Source organism: Harpegnathos saltator, unplaced genomic scaffold, assembly GCF_003227715.2.
Source record: "Harpegnathos saltator strain DR-91 unplaced genomic scaffold, Hsal_v8.6 scaffold55, whole genome shotgun sequence".
Classification (NCBI taxonomy): domain Eukaryota; kingdom Metazoa; phylum Arthropoda; class Insecta; order Hymenoptera; family Formicidae; genus Harpegnathos; species Harpegnathos saltator.
In genome coordinates, this window is record NW_020230371.1 from 59,341 (window position 1) to 85,000 (window position 25,660).

General features: G+C 44.2%; 2 protein-coding genes across 5 annotated transcripts in view; one reads left to right on the forward strand and one right to left on the reverse strand.

Annotated features, from left to right (window-relative positions):
- The first annotated feature begins 1,070 nt into the window (after window positions 1-1,070).
- On the forward strand, window positions 1,071-2,926 carry RpS30 (ribosomal protein S30). The gene is made up of 5 exons (XM_011155414.3): window positions 1,071-1,212; window positions 1,671-1,777; window positions 2,084-2,213; window positions 2,517-2,572; window positions 2,743-2,926. The coding sequence occupies exons 2-5, from the start codon at window positions 1,703-1,705 to the stop codon at window positions 2,872-2,874; spliced, it is 393 nt and encodes a 130-aa protein (XP_011153716.1). The 5' UTR covers window positions 1,071-1,212; window positions 1,671-1,702; the 3' UTR covers window positions 2,875-2,926.
- A 1,997-nt stretch (window positions 2,927-4,923) lies between these two features.
- Window positions 4,924-25,660, reverse strand: part of upSET (SET domain-containing protein upSET) — a 31,635-nt gene continuing 10,898 nt past the window's right edge. Inside the window, exons 2-14 of one of the 4 annotated variants that reach the window (XM_011155412.3) lie at window positions 17,002-18,923; window positions 16,073-16,887; window positions 15,500-15,584; window positions 15,197-15,350; window positions 14,595-14,739; window positions 14,423-14,470; window positions 13,555-14,224; window positions 12,927-13,405; window positions 11,165-12,776; window positions 9,240-10,913; window positions 8,282-8,528; window positions 7,991-8,128; window positions 4,924-7,728 (exon numbers count right to left, since the gene is read on the reverse strand). In XM_011155412.3, coding sequence (XP_011153714.2) covers window positions 7,214-7,728; window positions 7,991-8,128; window positions 8,282-8,528; window positions 9,240-10,913; window positions 11,165-12,776; window positions 12,927-13,405; window positions 13,555-14,224; window positions 14,423-14,470; window positions 14,595-14,739; window positions 15,197-15,350; window positions 15,500-15,584; window positions 16,073-16,887; window positions 17,002-18,516 — 8,097 coding nt within the window. In that variant the 5' untranslated portion in view covers window positions 18,517-18,923 and the 3' untranslated portion in view covers window positions 4,924-7,213. Of the gene's footprint in view, window positions 7,729-7,990; window positions 8,129-8,281; window positions 8,529-9,239; window positions 10,914-11,164; window positions 12,777-12,926; window positions 13,406-13,554; window positions 14,225-14,422; window positions 14,471-14,594; window positions 14,740-15,196; window positions 15,351-15,499; window positions 15,585-16,072; window positions 18,924-25,660 lie in introns of all 4 variants that reach the window. The other 3 variants (XM_025303471.1, XM_019845353.2, XM_019845352.2) reach the window with 3 other exon arrangements.

The window sequence follows — 25,660 nt, forward strand, 5'->3', positions numbered from 1 at the left end:
CTTTTTAAACAAAAAAGTAAAAAAAAGGCGCCAAGTACAAGCGCAACACGTATTGTGTTATTTTTAGAAATCTCAAATTCAAATTATTTTCTTTTTTAAGATATATATTATGTACATAACATAAGTTTTTATAATATATATACATAAACTTTTAAAAGTAAAAGTTATATCGTGTTATAAAAATTTAACACGTTTGTTAATAGTGTCCAATATTTAAAAAAAGTATCTTTTTAAATATTATGTACATAACATAAGTTTTTATAAGTAAAACTTATCAAATTATTTTTTTGTAAGATATATATGTACATAAACTTTTAAAAGTAAAAATTATATCGTGTTATAATTTTGTCTCGTTCTTATTAAATGTTACATTATTCTGCTGCGGACAATAACTCTTCTACTTTTCATTTAATATTCAATGATGATAAATTAACATTTAATTGCATTCGTTTGGCTTGTTTTATTTCGAAAATTAAAAAGTATATACTAGGGTAAGACTTCACCCATGACAACATCAACGTGATTTTTTTTATGCTTTTTTTTAAGTTCAGATATTTCGTTGACTCACGGGATATTTATAATCGGAGTCTCGTCACGTTAATTAACACGTACTTCTCCGAGCGAATCGAATGTTCACCCACTGTCAGTCCGGTCACGAGCAAATGTCCGGAGCGGACAGGATGCTGAATTGAGAAGCAGGACGAAGGGAACGCGACGCGGGCAACGATACATCATGCGTTTCCAGACATATCAAATCGTTTATTATACAGGAGACTTTGATACGGCAACATGTATGTAGAGGATTTAAAATATTTAATATGTATTTTTATTTTTCCTGCTCCCGCCCCCCGCTCTTTTTAGACCTTCGAGCATAGTCTGGCATAGAGATAGTAACTATGGTTGCAGCACGGACATAAACCGCCTAAAGTGGATGTAGCACGGACTTCCACCACATGTAGATTTTATCACCAAGACCTAAAAGTGGATGTAGCATCGTAGTTCTCCTCTCAAAATGGATGCAGATGGCGCCCATTTTCAGTGCGAAAAATCAGTATCGCCGAAAACGCAGTGTTGGCCGCTCTTAGCTTCCTCTCTGCGGGTATAAATCCACGTGTGATCACGCACGTATACGCATGCGTACGGAAGTGGGAGGTAATGATGAGAGTTTCCGTTGAACCGTCCTAAGTCTTTTAGAAGTTATCGTGTGTTGAGGTAAGTGTGATTTGCAACAAATGATAGTTTAAATTGCTGTGCGTAAAATAACGTGTGGTTTCATTCTTGTAATGTCCTATTAGTGTTTATGTATTAACAAATTAATCTTTTTATATTAGAATTTATTCGTGAATGATATATTGTTTCATGTCTCTTTACCTGTCTGCATAACCTACAAGCACGTTGCCTACCGTGCTGCGTTCATTTTGATATGTTTGTGTAGAGGATATTTTATCCATTCATTCCATTTATTGTTCGAGTTTGCTTAAATTACATTATACACACAAACATTTTGCATTTGTGGTACTGATATATTGAACTCGGTAACACATCCGGTTGTATGTGTGTATAATTGTGTTTATACTAATGTAGACTAAATTATCGTAATATTGCATGATAATAATTTTTATAAATTATGTGAAATAATACTATATACCTTGTTGTGTATATTATTGCAGGACTCTTGAATTATTAAACACACACCGTAACAATGCAGCTTAAAATTCGTGGACAGGAAACAACTGTTGTTGATTGTCAAGATAATGAGACTATACAACATATAAAGGTATTGATAAATCTCTTTAAATCATATTTCATCGATGTAATATCAATATCTATATCTGATTTGAAGAATGTTGCATTAAAATGATAATCTAGCATTTGTTTATATTATAATGCTAGAATGAGCACTAATGCAAAAGTAACTTGGAAATATATAATAGAGTAAAAATAGTTTTTCCTTTGCTCTTTAATAAGTTTCCTACAAAAAATTGTTTTCATAATTAATTTTTATTTTCATAATATACAACTATTATGTTTATATGGACTAAATAATTGATGTTAAATTAATTATATTTCCAATTTCTTACAGGAAAGGATTATATGTCTTCAAGGCATTGAGGAGTTTCATCTTTATTGTAACGGAGTTTTATTGACTGATGAAACTTCTGTCAATGAACTTGCTTCGGACATATTGGAATTGACTGTACCACTATTGGGAGGTAAATTGATACATCGGTCAATTATTGAAACAAATATTATTCGAAAGTAATTCTTTGTGGAATTTTACAAAATGTTAATATTTAGGTGGTTAGCACAGAATACAGTTGAAATTATTTCTATAATTTATTATCTTGATGTTTTTTGTATAGATATTTGTCAAAATATGTATAATGTATATGAATCATGTTTTCATATTGTGTTTTGTCTTCAAGTGCAAACAGTACAAACTGCAGTTATTTAATCTTATATAGTGAGAAGTAATGAACTTATAGTTTATAAATCTCTTTTTTTTCTTTCCTTAGGAAAAGTTCACGGTTCCTTAGCACGAGCTGGCAAAGTAAAGGCTCAGACACCAAAGGTAAGAGTTTGTTTCTTAAATTTATTGTTACATATACAAATGGGATTGCATCATGAATTTTATATTTTATAAAATGTAGTAGGATATAAAAAATATTTAGCATTCCATTTTTTCTTAATATATTTATTATATTAATAGACTTATGTTTATATTAATATGCATGTTATTAGGTTGAAAAACAAGAAAAGAGCAAGAAGAAAACTGGTCGTGCTAAACGACGTATCCAGTATAATCGCAGATTTGTTAATGTAGTTCAGACCTTTGGTCGCCGACGTGGACCTAATGCAAATACGAATTCGTAAGAAATATATCGTGCTATTGTGAAAACAAATAAAATGTAATTCTGAGATATCACAAATTGTCTCTTGAATTTCCCAACAAGTATTTCCAAGAAAAATCAATCTGTCGGTAAAACTAGTGGTGATTTATAATGAAAGCAAAGAAACTGACAATAGCGATTTAATATAGCACGAGTTAGCGTTTTTATTTTAAAATCATGACTCGAAATGACGACGAATAAAAAATCATGCTTTTATTTCTAAGTAACACAAAGTAGAAGGCTCTTTTTATTGTCCATTTGGATAACATGACTGCTGAGAAAAAAATTTTTGTTGAATGATGCACTTAGCGTATGTGAAATAGGTCGAGGACATGTTAATGTAATATATTAATTCGTAAAATGTATTCCGATTTATTAAATTTCACGTATGCCTAAATATGAGCTCTTTACACGTGTTACGCCATAATAATATATCAGAGTTTGATATCGAAGAACTTGTTATACATTTATTAATCGGTAGTACGGTTTAAATTATTATACAATGTAATAGGTAATAATGCAACATGGCTATAACTAGGCACATACATGTAACAGTGAATTGCAAATAAAAAAATTATGTATATTCTGAGCCTATTGTAAAATTGAATATATTTATATATATATATATATATATTTATGCGAATATAATATAATATTAATATAATATAATATAATATATAATATAATATAATATAATATAATAACTGTTATGTGCTTCACTTTTATTTACAACATTGAAACGATTACTCTAACGAATCGTGTTTTATACTATCAGATACTTTAATAACAAAGTTGCTCATGTTTGTCACTTGTTATCAGAATGTCATTACACAGACATGTGATAATATATGTGTGTGCATATGTATATATATATATATATATGTGGTATATGCATATCTATATATATGTATATATGTATGTATATATGTGTGTGTATATACACATCTCGTATATGGTATCGGAAAATTGTACAACGGGCATTAAACAATGGATTTAGCTGCAAAGCAATTATATCTTAGCTGATTTTTCGAATTCTCGAGTTCAATGATCCACAAGAATTCATACTATATACGTGTACTACATATACACACACACACACACACACACACACACACGCGCGCGCGCGCGCACATATGTGTATGCGTGTGTATACATACTTAAATTTATCTTACAAAAATATTTACACGTTTTCACTGTATTCAGGTGGCGAACACAAGCTGTACACATTTCCTCCTCTTTTCCTTTTTCTTTCTCTGTATCTGTATAGTGCAACACCACCCGCGACAATATATAATTCTTACACTAGTGTACACGTTTTATTACAAAATATCGGCTAAAGGGTACAAAGAAATACCAAATGCCAAAAATATGTTTGTTTACACTTTTGAAATTGCAGCCGAACGCAATGCAAAAAGAATTTCTCTTTCTCTCTTTCGCTCTCATTGTTTGTCGACGGGAGATCCGTATATTGGCATTCCAGAAATTTTTCAAAATACTTTCTCGCAAAGAGCACATAAATATTACAACTCAATTTTGCGCCTTACATTCTAATCACAGATTTCTAAACTTTGATATTCGCTTAAAAACCGATGATCAAGAGATTAAAATCGCGCCTGTTCCCGGTACACGTGTCGAAATCTCCACAAACAAAAAATATTCTCTCGTATTCACCAATATTACGATGTGTGCCTGACATGTGTTTCTGTCAACAGGAGTTTCACAAGTTTTCTCTCCCTTTATTATTTATTTAGGATCGCGTTGATTTTAATCGTCACTTGACGCAAGGTACTTTTAGCATGTAACACAGTATATAATTTCTACGAGTCTCTCTAGCGAATGTTTTCATTTTTTTTTCTTTTTACCATCTAATTGTACTATAATTAGTTCGACAATGTATCCAGATATCTCTAGTTTTTTTTTACTGCGGGAAGTGGATAATTATTATAGCCTTGCAAAAAATCTCTTAAATACATTGCGTTATAACGAAGCAAACTGATTCTTCGTTGTTCCTCCTCCCCCTTTTCTCTCTCTCTCTCTCTCTCTCTCTCCCACAATATTAATCGTCGCTGTTTACTATTCCCGAGACGTGTACAAGTTACAAAAGTTGTTCAATCTGCTCTGAAGATACGTCGTTACACATTGTAAAACGAAAGAGAAATGAACAACTCACTTAACGAAATCGCGGATCGCATTCCTCTTCTCACGATAATCGATAACAATGAACATTATTTATGTACATGTACGCCGTTTGACACGGTGCGCTCGCACAGTCAAACTTATTCGAAGGGCTACACGCTAATTTCACTTATAGACACATAGATCGCGTTCTCATTGGGTCGAATTGCAAAATGTTTACACATTATACTCCTAGATAAAAGAAAGAGGAAAGTAATCGTTATGTGTTGACTTATAGGAAATAAGTGTTAGGTAAAAATTAATTTGCTGACACGTGTGCACGCATTACGTTAAACGATCGCAGAACGCTCTCGTAGTCATAAACATAAATCTATCGTATCGCAAGCGACAAAGTAGAAACACGCAGATGTTTCTCGTTATAACACATATATAATTCGCTTAGAGACTAAATAAAAAAAGAAAGGAGCGAATATTCTAAAGCGACTCTTTATGCAATATAACTTATACAATTCTCTCGCCTTCTTAATTTATCGCAATTTATTTCTACGCTGCTTTAATACAATCTTTCTTTACTGTTCAGTAAATTTCTTTTGTACTTGAATGAATGTACGAATGAATAAAGTTTTGAGAATATCGGCGAGTCCACGAAGAGAGACATTTCAGCTTTCGCGCGAGTTCTCTCTTCGCGAGGATCGCTTCGTTTAACTAACAAATAATAATCGTCATGAGGCTTCTTTGTCAAAATAAAACGTACTATTCTTGCACACAACAGATCGGTCATGACAGATCTGTTTTGAACTCTTAGAGAATCGACGTGTCCTGACGCGCAAAAATCCAAAAATATATAATCGTTTCAAAATAAATAAAATCTGACGATAAACTTCACGCATGTAAGAACAAACGCGTTACATCATATCTAATTAAAAAAAGAAAAATCGATATGCCAAAATAATAGCAACTCTCACAAATGTCCAAAATAAAACTCAAATTTAAATTTCAACATTTACTCTTTATTATAAATTATTATCATTTTACAATGAAATATAAAATATAGAGACCTCTGGCGACACTGTTGTGTCTTTCCTTACCATTTTCTTTTCCCTTTTTTTTTCTCTTTTGGTTTGCTCTCTGTCTCTTGTTATGTCAAACACTCGTTCTCATTTCCCCACATTTTGTTTCACTCATGTCTTGCGATACACAAGGTCTATTTATGAGTTAAGATTAAATATGCGGATTCGTAGTGTTAATTGTATTATGCGTATATGCAAATAATATGTACAGACAAGTTGAATGATGCAAAGTGCACATTGTAGGTAATATTAGCTGATTTTTTAAATATTTTTTTTAGCGGGTACGCCTGTGAGACACGTCGAGATCAGCGTTGCTGATGCGTGGGCCGATCTCGTACTTGTCTATAACTTGGATAATCTTATCAAAAAATTGGACTAATACTACATATGTAACAGTTTAGGGCACCATTTCATCGGTATAAAAAGTGTATGTCGTTCCCGAGAGAACACACTTTTGGCCATTACCCGCGAAAGATACCGATACAGCTTTCAACAGGTCTCCGTTTACATAACTTATTCACACTTGACTATCTTCTCATTAGGCCACACGAATTCCAATCGGCATTACCTCGCGAAAAAAATTGCTTAAATCAACGTCCAGCGATGAATATTAAAATCGCGGGGGATAAGATCCTATCTTTCTACAGAAGCGATCGGTAAACTAAACTAAGCTTTGATGATTCTTTTTCTAAGTTATAACCTGACGATCGTTTAAAATTCAATTACGTTGCATTAGCTTCTCTCCACTGGGGAATGTCTTTTTCCTACTTTGTAGGCAGAGAAAAAGGAAAAGAATAAACCACGAGTTTTTAGTGGAAAACAATTCGGCTCAGGAATTCGTCTCTCACATATATTTTTTCTTTCGAGGAACAGCTTATTGAAGCTTCTCACCACGTTTCAGCTTTTATGCATGCGACAAGAGGATCAACGAACTATGAGGCGCTAACATGTGTCGATAGTTCGCGTCCCGTGTCAATCGGTCGTAATCGGTCGATATCAAGTAGAATTGTGTACTATATCGAGATATCGATACACAATTTCACCTTCTCTACAGATCGGAGCTTGCACATTTAGCACTAACTTGAAGATTATTAACAATACTACCCCTTCCGCCGGTTACGATCTTGACGCCGGATGATTGAAAAACGGCTTCTGTGGCTGGCCCGGCGGTTGCACCGGATACGCCTGGTTAGCCGTTGTTGATGTTGATGTTGATGTTGATGTTGACGATGGCGGAGGCGGTGGCGGCGGCGTCGCCGATGTGAACTTGGTGATCGTCGGCACCGTCAGATGCGGCGGATAAGGATTGGAGCCTGGCGGCGCTTGGGACGCCTGGGGTATCAAAAACGACTGCTGCGATTGCTTGCTGTTGACACCAGTTGCCTGCGACGTCACTGCGCCGCCGTATACCGGCTGCTGGGCCGTCGTGATCTGCGGCAATGTGAAAGTCGAGTACAACACTGGAGCAGGTTTGCTCTGAAACGGGGGATAATGAATAGGCGCGGAGCCAGGCGGTGGTATATACGGCTGCGGTGGTAACTGCGGCAGTGGGTACGTCGGCGGGGTGTTGGAGACCGAGGAGTGAGGTGGAGACACCTTGCGCGCCTTCAGTATCGCCTCAGCGGTCAGACCTATAATCGCCGAAACAAGCACTGAATATTTGAATATTGAATATTTTTCATAAATTGCAGAGATTACATTTTGCACTGTTTTTTCTTGTCACGTGAAACTAAAGGCCCATCGAGTGTAATCGAGACACTTGGCTCTCGATAAGTTAGGCTTTAACGATTTCATCTTCTGAAATCGTTGCTACATCTTTTTTCCTCTCATGCAAGTATTGCTCATGCAAGTATTGCTCATGCAAGTTGCTAAAATTGAACTTGGACGATTTACCCTGCTTTCGAGCTCTCTCCTCTTCGTCATCGCTGAGAAACAGTCCGAATTCACGTTTCAATCTCTCGGTGAGATTCTCCCGTTGACGTTCTACCAAAGTTGGCGCCGCGGACCAACCGATAGTACCTTCCTCTCCGCCTGGTGTGAACAAGTGAACAATCGATCTTACTTGATCTTTGTTTCATTAATAATAATATAACATTTTCCTCTCAAGAAACTTGAGGCGAAATCAATCTAATCGGAGAAAAGAGGAAAAAAATATCTCGGAATATTATACTTATTTCTAAGTACCTTTCTTTTCGTCGTTCTCAATGCCTGTGAAAAGTGGTAGTGTGGTGAGGCCCGGTAGATCGTGGGGATGAGACATCTTGCTGCCTTCCTCGTCTGAACTGAGCGACGAGGTGCCGCTGCTGGCACTGTCCGATCTATCTCGCGCTCCACTCTTGTCCACGGCGGAGGTTTCGCTCGATGGTTCCGGTTCGGCGAGGGATCCTCCCGACGACTGTTGCTTACGCTTGCGATACTCCGATATGGACAACTATAGATATGGAAAGTAATATTTCCTTATGTAAAATTGTTGATGCTTTTGTCACGATAACCCCAGGTCCAGAACCTTGCTATAAGCAGTAAGAAATTGGCTAGTCAGTCGTTTATTCACGGACCATAAGAAGAATAATCGACTATGGTTGGTTTGCTTGCATACTGCTTATGTCTTAAAGTAAGTTTGTGGACCCGAAATAATGACAACAGAACAAGCGAAATGAAAAGTGAAAAGGCAAACGATCGTTTCGTCTTAATAAAACAAAATATTTTTGTTTTATTTGCGAGAATCATATCTCTCTCTCTCTCTCTCTCTCTCTCTCTCTCTCTCTCTCTCTCTCTCTTTTTCAGTACACAACGCATAATAAAAAAATTAAAAGAAAATAACAGAAATTGAATCTTTGAGTATATTTATTCATATACACGGTTTTACCACAAGGTTTCATTCACGGGGATCACACAATCACTAAGGCCCATATATATTTTTTCTTCATCAATATACATCAATTGTGAATGATGAAAACACATTTATGCTAAAAAAATAAAAAAAAAAAGATTTAATTTACCTTGACCTATTGTCTATAATAACTGGGTAATGAGAGACTGACAGATAACACGAGAGAAAGAATACTGATCAATGACATATTAAACAAAATATTAAACAAGGGTACTACGATAATCAGCAACGAAAATTCTACACCGCTCCTACCGTTCTAACCTTACGCTTGACCGGAGGCAGTGCGTCCGGCTTGAAGGCCGACGGTGCGGGCATGTTGTTCGGCACGACGGTTCTCGGATCCTTCAAGCGTTTGATCTCCTTGGGCTTGGTTTCCTCTTCCTTGGCGGGCGCTTCTTCCGGTCGAGCCTCTGGCCGAGCCGGCGATGGGTTTGGCGTGTCCGTCGACGTCGTGCGTTCGGGAGAATTTAATGTCATTAGTTGAACTATCGGTTGTGCGTTATTTGCCTTGTTGTCGGCGTCATCTTTCGCCGCTTCAGTCGGTTCATCGTCCAACTTCGCCTCCAAGAGCTCGCGCAGCGCGGTCGACAGCTCGATCGACTTCTGCTCGCCGTTCTTGGACCCTTCCGCGGTGTCCATGTTGATCGTGGACTCGATGATTGCTGCCTCCAAGCCTAGCGACGGCGTTTTCGACGTGGCTGCCGAATCGGTCGTTTTCTTACGGATACGTTCGCTCAACGGCGGAATGGAGTGAAAGATCTTGGGCGGATCGGCCACCGGCTTCGTATCCACGTTCGACGACGTCGACTCGAATACGGATTCTTCCGAGGAAGCGATGAAGGTGCTGGACGGTTCCGCCGTTTTCGCGGGTTCGCCACCCTCGTCTTTTTTCGTCTCTTTCGTGTCGTCGCTTGTGACGAGAACCTGCTGCTCCGTTATCTTGGTAGTCTCTAATTCTTCCTTCAACGGCGGCTCGTCCTCGTGACTGACGTTGAACAGTTTGAAGGCAGACTCACAGTACTTGGTGTCATCCATATCCTTGTCCTCGGAATCCGAGTCTTCCTTGGAGCTTTCCATCAAGCCTTCGATTCCGTCCATACTCTTGTCCCGCTCCGAGCTCGTTTCGATCTTTTCCTGGTAATCGTTACCGTCGTCCCCGGTGATCTTCTTCATTTGGGCCTCGACATCGAACTCGTCGATCGACGTGTTGTCGTCCGACTTCTCTTCGGTCTCTTCGCACTTGCCGCTGGCTTCTTCCTCGCACGGCTTCTTCTCGCAATCTGGCTTCCCGTTATCACTGATATTCACGATTTCGGCGATACCGCCGCCAAACTCCAGCTGCATCTCAGCCACACGTTGCTTAAGAATCGCGTCTGACTCCATATCGCACTGATACCACGGTGGAGAGCTGAACTCCTCCATCTCGGTGTCAGGTTCATTCTGATCGATTATCTCGACCGTACCTTTGGCAACGGTTTGCGTTTCCTCCTTCTTCGTGAAGACCGATACTTTGCTCAAGTGCGAACTGTCCGTTTTGAGATCAAGCACCTCATCCTTCGCGGCCCGCAAATCGTCCTTTGCGAACACCTTCGTGTCCGAGTGCAACGCGATGGCTGAACTGTAGTCAGCTTTCACATCAGCTTCTTCACATTTTTGTACGTCCTCCTCCTCTCCCATTGTCGCCGCCGTGTCCTCCGTTTTTATCACCGGGGATTTTACTTCAGTCTTAACGACATCGGATATTTCTGCTTTGTCATCACGCTTTGTACAAAAGTCCGACCGAGGAATATCGATAGAGAGTTTCTCGCGAGCGATCGTCTCCTCGGGTTCTATGCTGCTTTCTTCCTTCACGGATACCGACTCCTCGTAGTGTCTCTCATAGACTTGTTCCACTACGGGCGATTGCGCGTGTTCCGTGTATTCATCCTGCAAAAGCGGCAAAGTACTTGACACTAAAACACCCGCTCTATTTGGAATCATAGAATCAAAGAACGTTCAAGACAAGGGACGATACAGCAATAATCATTTAGTAGTTGCAGCAAGAGTTGGCCGTACCCGTAAAATAATATGTGAGCGTAATTATATAACATGTTCATATTCGTGGTGCGCGGGAGAAAGGAAGCACAAGAGTTACCTGACTTGCTTGAAAAGGGGCAACTTTAAAAATCGCGACTTACCTCGTTAGGGCACAACGATCTACTGTTAGGTGCCGCTTCCGGTAGCAGCATGGTCGGAGTAGTCGGCGGGGTGTAATTGTCCGATGACAGGCTTTCTCGAGCGATTCTCCTCTTCTTAGGTGGTGCCACCGTTTCGAGAAGAGCCGGTGGGCTGTCGGGTCTACTATTCGGCGAGTCGCACTCTTCCGAAATCGCTTGGCGCAGCCATCTCTTCTTCGCCGAGCCAGTGGAGGCCGGACAGCCGCCAGCGTTGTTGTTGTTGTTGTTGTTGTTGTTATTGATATTGTTGAAATGATTGTTGACAGCGGTACTGTTGTTACCGCCGACGGTTTGCTGTTGTTGCCTACGCTGCTGCTGCGGTGGCGAGTCGCATATGCCGGACACCGAGTTGGCGGCTTGCACGAGCGTCGCCAAGCTCTTGGCAGCGTAACTCTGCGATAAGAACTCCGCGGACGGATCCGCGCCGGTGGACGGCAGTGGGAAATCCGACTGCCTGATGCACAGCGCGGAGTTCATGGTGTTTGGTAAAGTCGACGCCGTTGGTAACGCCGACAACGGGGACACTTGAGGTATTACGTTGGCCTGTGGCGGCGGTAGATCCGGCGATTCCTTCAGCCACTCGTTCATCAACGCCTTCTTCGTCTTCGGGAACTTCAAGCCGGGCGCTAACGGGCCAACAGCGGCAGCAACCAACAGGCAGGCGGACGAGAGCGGCGTAGACGGTGTAGAGCTCTGGGAACTGCTGCTAGCACCGCTGTCGCACGTCGGACTCTTCACCGGTGTAGGTTGCTGCAGCGGAGGTGAACTCGGAGGACCTGGAGGTGCATTCGAATTCGCCAGAGCCAGCAACAGGCCGGCCGCCGTAGGAATACCCTGATGACCGGACGGCCCAGTACTGGCGACTTCGTTGCTGGTGTTCTTCGCTGGTGTGTGCAAATGAGACGAGTACGGGACCTCTTGGCTAGGCGGACGCACTTGACTACCACCCAACAGTGGTGGCGATTGCAGAGAGTTGCTCTCGTCACCAGAGGACACGTCCGATTCTGCAGAGTTCAATCGTGTCCTTCGATTGCTCTGCGACTGAGACGTGCTCGTCGTCCTCGCGCGACCTTTCCTCCTCTTCCTTCGTAACGGTCTTTCGGAGCTGGCTTGTCTATTTTTTGACTGACCTGTCGTTGAATGATTGTCCTCGTTGTCACTGTGCGTACCGCTGGATTCCTTTCGTTGCGCATTTCTCGCCTGCACCTCCTGCTTCCTCTGCTCCGCCTTCTCCAATCTCTCGAATGCCTTCATTATTGCCTCCATCTTCCGCTCTTCCCTCGTCATCTTCTTCTTGTCCTTCTTCGTTTCTGGCGGCGTCGATTGGCTGATACCGGGTGATGTTTGAGGTTGTTGCACGGTCGCAGACGGTTCCTCCTTGGGAACTTGACGTGTGGTTATGGTAGCAACTGTGGTCGTGACGGTCCTCCTAGGTGGTGGAGCGGTAACCGTCGATGACACCGTCGTCACGGTTGGAGGGCTTTGTGTGACACTCGTGCTGGGAACCGCTGGCGCGGGCTCGGTCTCTTCGCAGACTGTGTTCCTTCTGCCTCGCCGTCTTCGTTCTCTGCCACTGCGTGGTAGTTTGGATTGCAATAATTATATAATGTAAATTAATGTTGAAGTTTCATTTAGTCACATTTACAATCAGTCTCGACTTCAGATCTAACTTGGAATCTAACATTGCAAAATAAACAGTTAACATGCATTCGAGTAAACTTACTCAGCATTTTCGACGAGAGCGCCGTTACTGCCTCTTCTGTTCAACTGGCTAGCCGTGGCTATCTGACACTCCCGCGGATTGCTGCACGCGCACACGACGGGCAGCGCGGTTGAATTGGGATTGGGGGAGAGTAGCAGGTCGTGTTGCTCGTGCTTGATCGTGATCTCAGCGTTCTTCTCGATCGCCGTGGTCGTCACGATGTACAGATGCAACGTACCCTTTTCGATGCAATGTTTCACCTCGGCATTCGGCCTACAGCTACGTCGTACGAACCTGGCGTCGTTACCATAAGTCCGCGTGTCCACGCACACTTCAGTACCGTCGCGTGGTAAACGGTAAAAGAAGACAAACGGTCCGGGCCGTTGGGCGTGTTGCCTGCCTTGTGGATGTTGCGGTCTGTGTTGCGTACTGAGCATATACTTGCCGCGTAGCTCGACCACTGGAGTGTTCGGTGGAAGGTACACGGTCGCTACCAGAAACTGCAACCGCGAGGAAGAAAGGACATTTTAATGGTAATATATATATATATATATATACTGACAGTGATACTATAAATAATACAAAATAATAATAGTGATACTAAATAATAACTCGTAACGTGGAAGAGAGCAGCGAGAATTTCACTTACTCTGAGACTGTTACTGTGCACATTGAGTCTGCATTTGCCGGTAGCGATGACGTTCATATTGCTCTGCCTGAGATCGCTGTGAGTACCGTTCACCTTGATGCTCGATATCCTGGCCCGTAGCTCGGGACTGTAATGGTTCGTAACCGCTTCCTCGTATCTCTCTATCCATTGTCGCAAGGGCGCCATATTCGAGGATCCCCAGCTGTCCTGCGCTTCCTCTTCCTTGTCTTCGACGCTCATCCTCCTCTTAGCTTTGCGTTTTCCAGGTCCACGTTTCGCCGCGACCTCTTTCTTGCGCACGGCGCTAGACTGTCGCGGATGCGAATCCCTTCTCTGCCGTTTCGCGACGTTGTTGTTGTTATTATTGTTATTGTTGTTGTTCAGTCTTCGTACCTGTGCAGGTGCGTCGGACTTGGACCGTCTCGGGACGGACTGTTGTTGCGGCAGCGAGCGTTTTTTCTGCGTCGCGTTCACGCCAACGTCCGTGTCCGCAGAGCTCGTGGACGATGTGTCGGATGACGTGTCTGAATTGAGCAGCTCCTCGCGTTTACGCATCTGCAAAGCGCGAGCTCGCTGCCTGTCCACTCGTCGTGGCCGACATCGCTCACAGAGGTATTCATCGGGAATGTTCGAGCGATCTATGCCCATACAATCAACATGTTGCCAAACTCTGCAATAACATTTAATTTGCGATGAGTATGTGCCGTAACACGCTTCACACTATGATTTTTAACTATGATTTGATTTTTAATTTATCTTTAACTATATGAATCCATATATCACACACATATCATATGAGCGAAGAGCTTTACAACAAAATGTTGTGTCGCGTGTGCTACATAACTACAATAAAAATATTAAAACTCACAGGCATCGATCACAACATATCATGTATCCATCGTCGTGCTCGAAATCACTAAAATTCATGTTTTATATACATTATTAAATTATTTCTATAATATATATATATATATATATATATATATATATATATATATTAACACAACCGTATAGTTGTGTGGAAATGGCCGCCTACTCACCAAATACATCTAGTAACACTGTCTTCATCATCACCTTCACCCTCAGGCGCGGTTTCGGTTTCTTCACCTTCCGGTTCAGCTTCCCGCCCTCCTTCGCTGCTAATAACGCTGACCGCATCATCTTCCACGTGAGTACTACTTAAAACTTTAATCACACCCATAATATATTATTATTAGTATTATTATAGTATCAATGTATTTTTAGCTTTTATATTCATGCACCGTATGTATATGAGTATTCTGACACATGACACTGTGAGAATGATATGAACTTTGCTCGGTTACTAAACCTCAAATGAGCTTAAAATTCGCATTTGACAACTCGAACATTCTTTTCCACTGTATTTTAGAAAGTTTTCGAGCAAAGAATCTACGACATACTTGTTCAAAGCAACAACATATCGTAGATCATATAGGCAGTCATAAGTGAAGAAATTTTTATCAATTGGTATCAATTGGTACGAAATATGAAATAGATACCCGGATACTTTTGTGCATTTACAATAAAGCTAACGTATAAAATAAGGACAGTTCTGACGTTTGAGGTATTCGTAAAAATATAGCTCGAAATAACAATCACGATGCAATGTTCAGGTCGTTACCTGGACAGAAAATGTACGGATGTTGAGAGGTAGCTGTGGAACTTCCGGCACCGTTGATAGGTTGTTGCTTCGGGTGAGGTGGTGGCGACGGAGGTGGTGGCGTACGCGGCGGCGGTGCCCCGTAGTTATGGTCTTGAAGTACAAACTGGAGGCACTAAAATCGAATGAGGATTTTCCTTTTAATTAAAAAGCTATTCAATTGGATTAAGAGACATGATGCCAATTTCAATTATCAATTATATAATGGATAAAAGTTTATCGGTCTGGCAATAGATTTACTTTATCATGAGAGATTATAGATACCTCATATGGAAGTGGCATCCTTCTCACAGGTGATTTAGGAGCGCCTTGCTCCTCTTCTTTAGATGCTCGGAATTCGATATCGTTCCTAAAGTAAGTAACCATTCTGCTTAACATAACAATCTTCATTCTACTTACACGATACAAATGTTAACCCTTTGCGGTCGTAAAGCGCGCTTCGGTGCAATGTATTGCTTTAGACTACACTGCAAAGGCTTAATCAAGTTAATTGTTCGAAGTATTAGCTTGGTCAGAAAGTTTTATCTTAGATAATTCTTTGACAACTACTTCCAATGATAGAGATATTCGAATATCGCCAGAACGTCAGCAGAAGACTGTAGACTGTGACAGCAATTACTTGACTGATGGACAAATTGATTCCATTGGATACGAAGAAATTAGATTTAATTGAAAAATTGAATCAAACTTTTTGACCGACTTAATACTTAAATCCCAGGTATAGGTTTCATTCAGCTAATTGTTGCCATTTGATTAGGAGTTACTAGCGTATAAAAAAGAAAAAAAAATAAAACAGGCTAGCATGGAAGACAATGCGTAGCAAAAACAGTAGCTTACATGTCCTCGTGACCTTTCCAAGTTTCAGTTGTCATTACGGGTAGCAAGGTTTTTAGCTGCCCGGTTTGTTGTTTAATTTGTTGAGACGAACCATACTGTGAAGACATAATCAGCTGTTTTTGTGGTATCACCTGTTGCTGTATTTTGATAGGTGAACTTTTATGCGTCAAGATGTTCGACGCGACTGTTTGTTGTGGTAGCAACGTCTTAATACTCGCCTTTTGTGTAACTGCCGACGTCGCTGGATTCTTTAACGAAGTCACGCTCGTGTTCAGAGAAGTCTTAATACCGCCTCCACCGCCGACTTTCTGAGCATGGTTCCTCTGTACAGGTTTTTGTGGTGGAATAGTTTTTATGCATCCGGGTTGTTTTTGGACGCTTTGCGAACCGATTACATTTTGTTGTGATTGTTGTTGCTGCATACTCTTCATGGATTGAGCGTTGCTGTTCTTTTGCACCGGCTGTTGAACTGTGTTTTGGGAGTTTGCAGCTTTCATAGGATTTACCACTTTCTGCGAGACAGCCTTCAGACTCGCTGGTTGTGAACTCTGCAACGCCTGACCCTTGGTAGATATTCCTATTCTCATCAGTGTCTGTTGCTGCTGCTGTTGCGCTTTTGAACTCATCACAGTCTGAGCCCTTTGATTGTTCGGCATAGTCGTGATTACCTTTTGATGCACGTTAGTAATACTGTGACTCTTTTGAGTTTGTAGATTATTCGCATTTGCAGCAGACTGCTGCTGCTGCTGCTGCTGCTGCTGCAACTTTTGCACCACGACCGGATGCGGTTGCTGTTGTTGTTGTTGTTGTGATGTCTGTAACAATTGTTGATGCAACTGTATTAACGGTTGTGGTTGCTGTTGTTGTTGTTGCGACGCTATTTGCTGCTGTTGTTTGCTAATTGTAATCATATTCGAGTTTTGCGATACCTTCGGGATATTCGGCATACTGTTGCTCTTGCAGACATTTGTCACGCTCTGTATCCGGGTGGCAGCGCTGGTCACCGTCGACAAAGTCTGGGACTTTTGCAACGTTGTCGTAGACTGTGACTTTTGATGAGGCGTCTGTGTCTGTTGTTGGTGCATGTTTGTAGTTTGCCCGAGTGCCGGAACTTTGTGGATGCCGACTACATTACCGCCACATGATTTGGAAACGTTGTTTAGTGACGTGGGCTGCTGCTGTTGCTGTTGCTGCTGCTGCTGCTGCTGCCTGGCCACTACAGTAGTTTTCTGGGGTCCCTGCAACTTTTGCAGGCCCTGCTGTTGTATAGTCTGTTGATTAGCTGAATATTGCTGCGGTGGCTGTTGTATTTTATGGTTAGGGTGATGATGAACGCTGCTCAATACTTGCGAAGTCACCTTCTGATTGTTGCATACAGACTGAGATGGCACTACCTTTTGCGCGTTCGCTGCATTGATAGTTTGCGCCTTCTGCTGCTGCAAGTTACCGCCGGTTCTAAGGATTTTATTTTCTGCTGCAGGATTCTGCTGAGTTTTCTGGGTGCTCGCATTGGTTTGGTTAACGGACAACTGGTTCACCATCTGACCGGCCACCACTTGCTGCTTCTGCTGTATACCTTGTATTCTGGGTAAGGAGTTTCGTTGCACAACAGTGGACTGACTGGTTACGACAGTCTTGACCTTGTGCAGGTTCACGGTTTGCGATGGCTGACCGATGATGTTCGACGTTTTCAGATGTATCCTCTGAATATGCGACATAGGCGCCGTGCCAGTGGCAATAGTTTTCACCTGGTGCAACTTATGATGCAGGGTAGTCTGTACGTTGCTTGTTCCTGTCAGCTGTTGCTGCTGTTTACCATGAACAAGTTCGCCGATTGCGGCCTGATTTCTCATCGGCTGAACAGTCTGCGCGCAAACAGTCGTTTGCAAAGGATAGACAACTCCACTACTGGGAGATGGCAACGACGTCGAATTAGCTAATGTCTGAGTTGTCGCCTGAGAAGTGCCATCAGCTCCCACCGGGACGGTCTGCACATGGTGGCTGCTGGTGGACGACGGTAGCTTCTGCGAGATAACGCGCGTTGTCAGCATCTGCGTGGTGTTTGTTCTCTGCATCTCTCTAGCACCCTTAGCGACCGGATAGGTCAGTACGGTCTTGACCTGCGTAGGGAAAGACGTAGCTCCCGCTGTTAGTACAGCCTCCTGCTGGTTATTGCTGGTCTCTATCTTGTGCAACAGCTGCGACGATCTACCGCCATCCTTAACGGCAGCGTCATCGTTGTTGTTGCTGCTGCTGCTACCGCTGATCATCGCAGCGGTGGTAGCAATAGCAGTTGTTAGCGGACAAGTGATCACCTCCCGAGTAATTAACAACGCTGGCGCGGCAGATTGCTGCCTCTCGCCGTTTCCCTTCTTCGCCGCATTCTCCACGACTGCCGTCGCCGTCGCTTGTTCGACAGTATCCAGCTGCAGGATGAAACTCATGGTGGTCTCTGCGCTCTGCGCGTGTACCTTCTCTTCCGTTTCCAGTACGGGCTTCGTCGTGCCAGCTGTAACTTGCAACACCACTTCATCATCTCTCGCACGCTCCTCGCCACCGCCACCGCCACCGTGCTGTTGCTGTTGTTGCTTCTGCTTCGACTTCGGCTTCTGCTGTTCACAGGCCGCGGACACCGGGGGAGGTGGGCCAGGCCCTGGGGACAGTTGCTCCCCACCGCCACCTGTTCCACCCCCCGATAGCTTGATTACCGATGGGGTCGACGTTTTGGTGGCCTTGCGAGCACGTTTCTAAATGGAAGCTCGAACGAGTGAATTGCGACCGGTGCCCGAGGAGAGGCTGGTCCTCACCAAGTGCCTTCGATTACGGCTATTTGAGGATCGTTGACCATAGACTGTAACAGAAATGAAGAACCGTGCTATAATCATTCGAATCTAACAAAATCGAGTCATCAGCCGCCGAGTGGCTGCAGCGAGCTCCCGCAGGCTACGTGAGAAAGACGGAAGTATCGGTGATTCGCGAAATCTCCGTGGATTCCGAGCAACTTTCTCGACAAGTACGCCGCGTTCGCGACAGTCGCTATTCGGCCATCATCAATGATTATCGCAACGAACGACGTCTCGCATGCACGCACGTACTGACATCAGGATCGCCATACCCTTTTTTTTGTACGAATTCGTGAAAGGTGAGTGATCCCAAATGATACAGGGGAACCTTTATTTTTTCACAAGTTCATGCTGAAAGAAAATATCTTGTAAAGAACCACCACCAAAATGAATATACATATATATATATATATATATATATATATATATATATAGAGAGAGAGAGAGAGAGAGAGAGAGAGTCTTTCCCTCTCTTAGCTTCTGATTGGTTTTTTTCTTTTTCAAAGGGATGCCAACGCATATAATCTTGAGTTTCTCAGATTGTCTCCTCGACGCGTCGATAATCGATAACCTCGTTTCTTCATTGTTAATGTATCCGAAATCTCTTTTCGTTGACGCTTTCTGCAAAATCACATAGTTTTTTTTATCAGGATCGATGTTGTTCGCGATGAAGTAAGCGAGAAAAGGGAAAGATAAATGAGGTACGCGCGTGCGCGCATATTATCGCCAAGAGATAACGAACTGTGGTGGAAAATTCAATGGAGCATACTGTTTAGCCAATTGATTATCATGCGTTCGCTTACGTTTAGCACAATTGCGCGAGAGCGAGACCGTCAATGTGTGTATTCGTACGAACGAGAGTGATGGTTGGAGAACCGATCGACCGTCTCTTCTCGTCATCGGTACAGCATGACTAAGTTGCTAAATGTTGAATCTGACGCGTCGCTCGTTCCTCAAACGAGGAAATATTGTGTAACATTTATCGTGTCGTAAGTCAAATAACCCGAAAGGAGTCATTTACCGCGAAAGATGCACTAACCAGCGCATAACGTCTATAATTATCCTCACCTTCGTCGAACCCCCCAGGTAGGCCGATCAACCGATTGTGATGGAGAATTTTCTGAAAATCAAGCTAGTACGTACGACAAAATGCCAATTTGTTCGTCATATGATCGTCGCTAAAAGTTAAACGAGGAAGACTGAAATATGAATTGCGCGATGGCGCGGGGTTAATGTCGCGGCGGTAATGGCGGCGAGTCGACAGTCGATAGTCTCGATTCGGTTCGATAGGATCGAGAGCTCGAGGGGGATCGCTCGCTCAACGGAGCGAAGTACGCTACAGATCGAAATGAGTAACGTACTCATGCCATAATTTGTCGCCGATATTGAAGGAACTGAGAGGAGGAGACATGAGGAGAAGCGGGAAAGGGGAATTAGAAAGTCGCCGAAGTACGTACGATTTTCAGAGTGTCTCGCCGAGCGACAGGCGAGTGCGAGAGAAGAGATTGCATCTCTGGCTGGACCTTAAAAGAGCCGATTTTGCGAGAAGGAGAGCGAGAGAGAGAGAGAGAGAGAGGGCCTTTTCTCTTTCTCGTGACCGACTTCAAGCGCATTGTTCGAGCTCGTGCGCGCGAAGAGAGAGAGAGAGAGAGAGAGTTATTTCACGAAACAATAATCGCCTGGGGTTCTAAGTTCACGTTAGAATGAAAAGAAAATATAACGGGTTGCATTTGAGATAAAATACAGACAGCTCTGTAGCCGTGAAGCGTTGAATTCGTAACTGCGCGAGTATCTCCCTCGAAGCGACGAAGTGGACAAAAGTTATCGATCTTTGACAGTACCGTTTGTACTCTCAAGTTCGAGTACTGACCGTTCCAAAAGTATACACCACGCACAATATCGGCAGACGGGCGAATACGCGCGGGTATCAACAGCCAAATGTATCGATCGCAACTCCGACTGCTACGATTATCCGTACAAATTAGAATCGTTGCTACCAAAACGCATCGGGTCTGTCTTCTTCGGCTGAACTAGGCCGCATTTTTTATTTCTTTCGGCTGAAACAAGTAATCAAGGCTTCCAAGGATGAAGGAAACGGTACAATACTAGAGATAGAACAGCTGAAAAGAACAAGCCTACAGAAATCGCATCTTTCGTTCGTTTTTTAAAACGACGCCCGAGTGAAGGTATCGATAGTGGAACGCAACGATTCTCCATGCGCTGGCTGCAATCATGCTCGCTCTTTCACGATCGATCCTCGTGAGCGCATATCGTTAGTCCCGACTAAGTTCTCGGCGTGCATTCACTAGATGCACCAATCGAACATTGCCGTGCGCGCGAAATTAACGAGCTCTCGTGGCGGCGGCCCGTGGTGAAGCGCAACGCGTTGTTCAGCGGAGGCGACGGCGACGGCGACGGCGGCGGCAGCGGCGGCGGTGGTGGTGGTGGTGATGGTGGTGACGTTGCGGACTCGTCGTAGTCTCGTCGCGTTGGCAGCAATGGGGCATTCGCGGGCGACCTACTTCGCGTACCTCGACCCTCGCGCATTGATTTGCGTACCAAAATTGTTCCGTGAGCAATTATTGTTCGATCATCCCTCTCCCCTCCGCCCCGTGACCGCGTCACTCGTCGCTGCTTGTCTAATCGTCAATGCGTTTCCAAAGTAGCGGATCATGAAGTCTGCCCAAAAGGACTGGTACTTGTCGACCTTTGCCTAACACATTTTTTATTGGGTATCTTTTGCGACTGTTGATTGAGGTTGCGACGGACCTGACAATTTCACCCAATCAAATAAGAATCCAAGCTCTGCTCGGAAGATGACGCGCGCAAAAGTGTCGCGTCGAGACGCGACAAAAGCGCGTTTCTGTGACACGCAAGTCGCAACGAGACCGACTGCGCGCTACCGAGCAAACGCGATAGCACGCGAAGGAGCGACGAGTATTACGTACTTATCTGCTGAACAATGACCTCATCGTGTCGCGAGCGTTAGCATGAATTATTTACGAGATCGCACGAGGAAACTTCTTTGTGCCTGAACTGAGCTAAGCACTATTGTATAAGCGCAAATTTGTATATATTATTACGCGCTGAAATGCCTGACGGTCGCGACAGATATAGACATCGATATCTGCGCTCGGGCTCGTTTCGACAAGTTCCATTCAGGCTCGGTTGTTCCAACTTTATTTTTCCTTCAATTTATACAGAGACAGACGTATGACTTAACTATCAGTTAATTCACCAAGAAGTCGGAACAACCTGCCCTTAATAAGAAACAAAGTTGACATTTATGCATATGTATCGATGAAATTTCGATACTCCGAGAGAGAGAGAGAGAGAGAGAGAGAGAGAGAGAGAATGTTTTAACGTTCGATTGCGGATAAAATATCGATACACGAGTATTCATCTCTCTCTCCTTCGCTAGCGTAACGTTATTCCGCTCGCGGCGCTATCAATCGAACGTCACTGCCTCGTTGTCGACCGCTGCCGTTTACAGCGGGTCGGTCGCTCGACACTTCCGCTGACCCTTTCGGGCTCTCTCGGTCGACGTATTATACAGGAAAACGGTGTTGCTCGCGCGCTCTCTCGCCTCCCTGCGGGTCGCGCGCGTGCGCAACTCCACGGCGCGCATTCCGCCGCCGTGTAGCCAACCAACCTGATTATAAGCGACCGTACGCCGTGCCGATGTAACCCGCCACGGTACAAACGTCACGGACAGGGCCGCCGACAGTGGATCGTCGTCAGGACTGCCACTTTTTCAAGATGTCTGCTGCCCGAGAATTTTTTGACCACCCAACTGTCGCTTCTTTAATTCGACGGAGATCTTTCCGATCTTTTCATATTACAATGTAATATTTGCGAATGCAACGTGAGAACAAGTCTACATTCGATACTTCGAGGGAGAAAAAACGCGTGCGACGGGGTGTATCTCTATCGAAACAAAACTTGTGAAATTTTTTTTCTAAGAGATTCTCGTATTCTCTATCCCCGATGCAAAAATAGGGCACCCTGTGTACAGTGAATGCATAAATTCTTTAGCACGTTTGTGTCATCGGTTCGTGGAAGAAATTACTTTAATATTTATTGCTGAAGAACCACAGATTATAACGTCGCCCGAGGGCGCGCGAACCACCGAGCCCGCCCCTGCTCGCAGCGCTGCGGGGACGGGGGGAGAGATTAAGGTGCAGCGGGGGAAGGGGGACAGAGAGGTGGAAAGGGAAAAGAGAGAGAGGAGGGAAGAGAGAGGGTGAAACAGAGAGAGAGAGAGAGAGAGAGAGAGAGAGAGAGAGAGAGAGAGAGAGAGAGAGAGAGAGAGAGAGAGAGAGAGAGAGAGAGAGAGAGAGAGAGAGAGAGAGAGAGAGAGAAGTAGAATAGACACTTAATGGCGAGTATGCATATACATGTAAATCGCATGTCAACCTGGGCTATCTAATGATTCCAATATTATCCGCAGTAACCGTGGGCAATGTAAACTAGTCCCCCTCCCTTTGCCCGTCAGCTAGGCGCTGCTGTTGAAGATGCAATATTAAAGCATCTGGATTGCGGAGGAGAAACTACTCGTAAAACGGAATATCTAGTTACACCGTATATATAGGACCCTGTCCTCGAGTTATCTTCGAATTTGTTGGGAAGCATCTCCTCTCCTGTCTTCACTATCGTGGACGGGATCAACTTAACGTCCCGGAGTCGAGTCTCGGATAATTTAATCAAGATGCACTTAGAGTATCTCGATCGAGATCCGACCAAGTGACTGGCTGGGATATCTACAGATTAAGTTCGTTCGACTCGTCGGTCTCCTCCTCCTCCACTTGGACGAAGTTTTTAATGCGACGCTTGGTGGAACCGAGTATAAGAAAGTCTAAAGAGTTCTCTGCGTGCAGAGAACCGCTGAAAAATCCCGAGGTCGCTCGGCTTTCGGACGAAAACGTCGGGGAAAACGCGCGGTTTTTTTTAGCAGTCCGTGGCCGTCGGAAAATATCGATTGCGCTGATACGCGTGGTGGCGGTGGCGGCAGGCAGGCAGATACGCGTCATCTAGATACTCCAGGGTATATAGTGTATTCAGCTACTACCACCCGTGCCACGCGCTCACCCTGCGCACCCCCGCGCACCACCCGTCGCTCGAGCGAGCGAGCGCACCTATGACTAGTTCCACGCCGTTGAATAAACGTTCCGTTTCTCGGTCGCTCTCACTTCTTCGTGGCCGCGTGTGTTTCCCCGCCTTCTCGCCCCTCTTGTCCTGCTTACTGTCTCTTCCTCGCCGCTTGCCCATTCCCCTCTTTACGCCACTATGCCGATGGCGTGTGAGCGAGCGAGTGAGTGCGCACGCGCGCGCACGAGAGAATATACAACGACGTGCAGTGAGCCGTACACAAAGGCCCGATTGCCGGACACCCGGTGAAATATGCCAGTTCCCCGCCAATAAACCGGTATCTCTCTCGCGTTGCCCTCTCTTCACTTTTGCGCTGTCTTCGCTGCGGGTTCACGAAGCGGCGGTGGGAAATGGGCAAGGGGGCGGATGGTGGGGATGGTTGGGACGAGTAAGTCGCGAAGAAGCGGTAACCAGAAAGAGAGAGAAAGAGAGAGAGAAAGGAGGGGCGAAGAATGGGAGGCGGAGGAAGAGAGAACGTGGTGGAAGTGTAGAGACACGAGAGACAATGTGACGCGGAGCTGGATACTGATGCTACTATAGCGGGATAAAGGACTGAGATAGATAGATGGATAAAAAGAGAAAGAGAGAGAATTAAGGGGGGCGGAGCGGGGGGGTAGGGAAAGTGTTTATTCAATTAGTTTGCTTAACGTCCCGCGATTGCCCGCTGAGACACAGGCGGAATGAATAATGGCGATTCAGATCGTATTTTCGCTGCGTTGAAGAGTTCACCGATTGTGTATCAACAGCTCTCAATCTCTCGATTATTATAGTTGGTTCGCGTTGGGGTGGAAACTTAATACGTGCGGAGCGCTCCGGGCTTCGCGCTGTTTCAATCAACGGAATATCATTCAATTAGACAGAGTACAATGAAGAGAGACCTCGTTTCAGGGGGGACACCATCGTGCGCAACAGCGTTCTGGCAGATGCGCGACGTTGTTTTCATCGCATAGTTGTGCGGCAGGTTCGATCGAAGATAAGCGGTGCTATGAGGGTAAAGCTAGGTGAGACTCTAGGCCAGCCAATGCGACGCCGCGAGGTTAGCCGACGTTACCGTGCGAAAATCGTGCGTCGAAAATTTGCGACGGTCTAAAAATGTCGCCGCTAGCGGCGCACGCTCGTCAGACACTTGAAGCACAGAGACCGAATTCAAACACGATTATCGCGTGCGCAACAAAGTCGAATCGAATCGTATCGAGATTCATCCATGGTTCCACGAATCGATCAGGATCGGACGAGGAAATCGATCGATAATAGTCGCGCTCGCGCAAGCGGTGCGAGAAGAATCGGCGAGATAATTGTCGAGATTGCCGCAAACCGTTTCTTCTAACGTAGAAAAGGCCGAACCATGTTTCGAAACGCAATATAGAAGCGCGATTTGGAAACACGCGCGCGTAATGGGCGACGAGGAGAGCGCACGGTAGTGATTGCGGACGGGACTCGCAGCAGCATTCACGCCGTAAGTAGTTACTGCGAGTCGTGGTACGCCGCTACGATCGCTGCCGCTTCGTCGCGTCTCGTATACGTGCGCTGTGCTTGGGAGAGAGAGAGAGAGAGAGAGAGAGAGAGAGAGAGAGAGAGAGAGAGAGAGAGAGAGAGA

What these genes read in the sequence shown, in the direction of transcription:
- RpS30 (XM_011155414.3), top strand. Translation starts at nt 1,703, where the DNA reads ATGCAGCTTAAAATTCGTGGACAGGAAACAACTGTTGTTGATTGTCAA. An exon ending in AGACTATACAACATATAAAG is followed by an intron (nt 1,778 to 2,083) that starts GTATTGATAAAT and finishes AATTTCTTACAG; the next exon opens with GAAAGGATTATATGTCTTCA. An exon ending in TAAAGGCTCAGACACCAAAG is followed by an intron (nt 2,573 to 2,742) that starts GTAAGAGTTTGT and finishes GCATGTTATTAG; the next exon opens with GTTGAAAAACAAGAAAAGAG.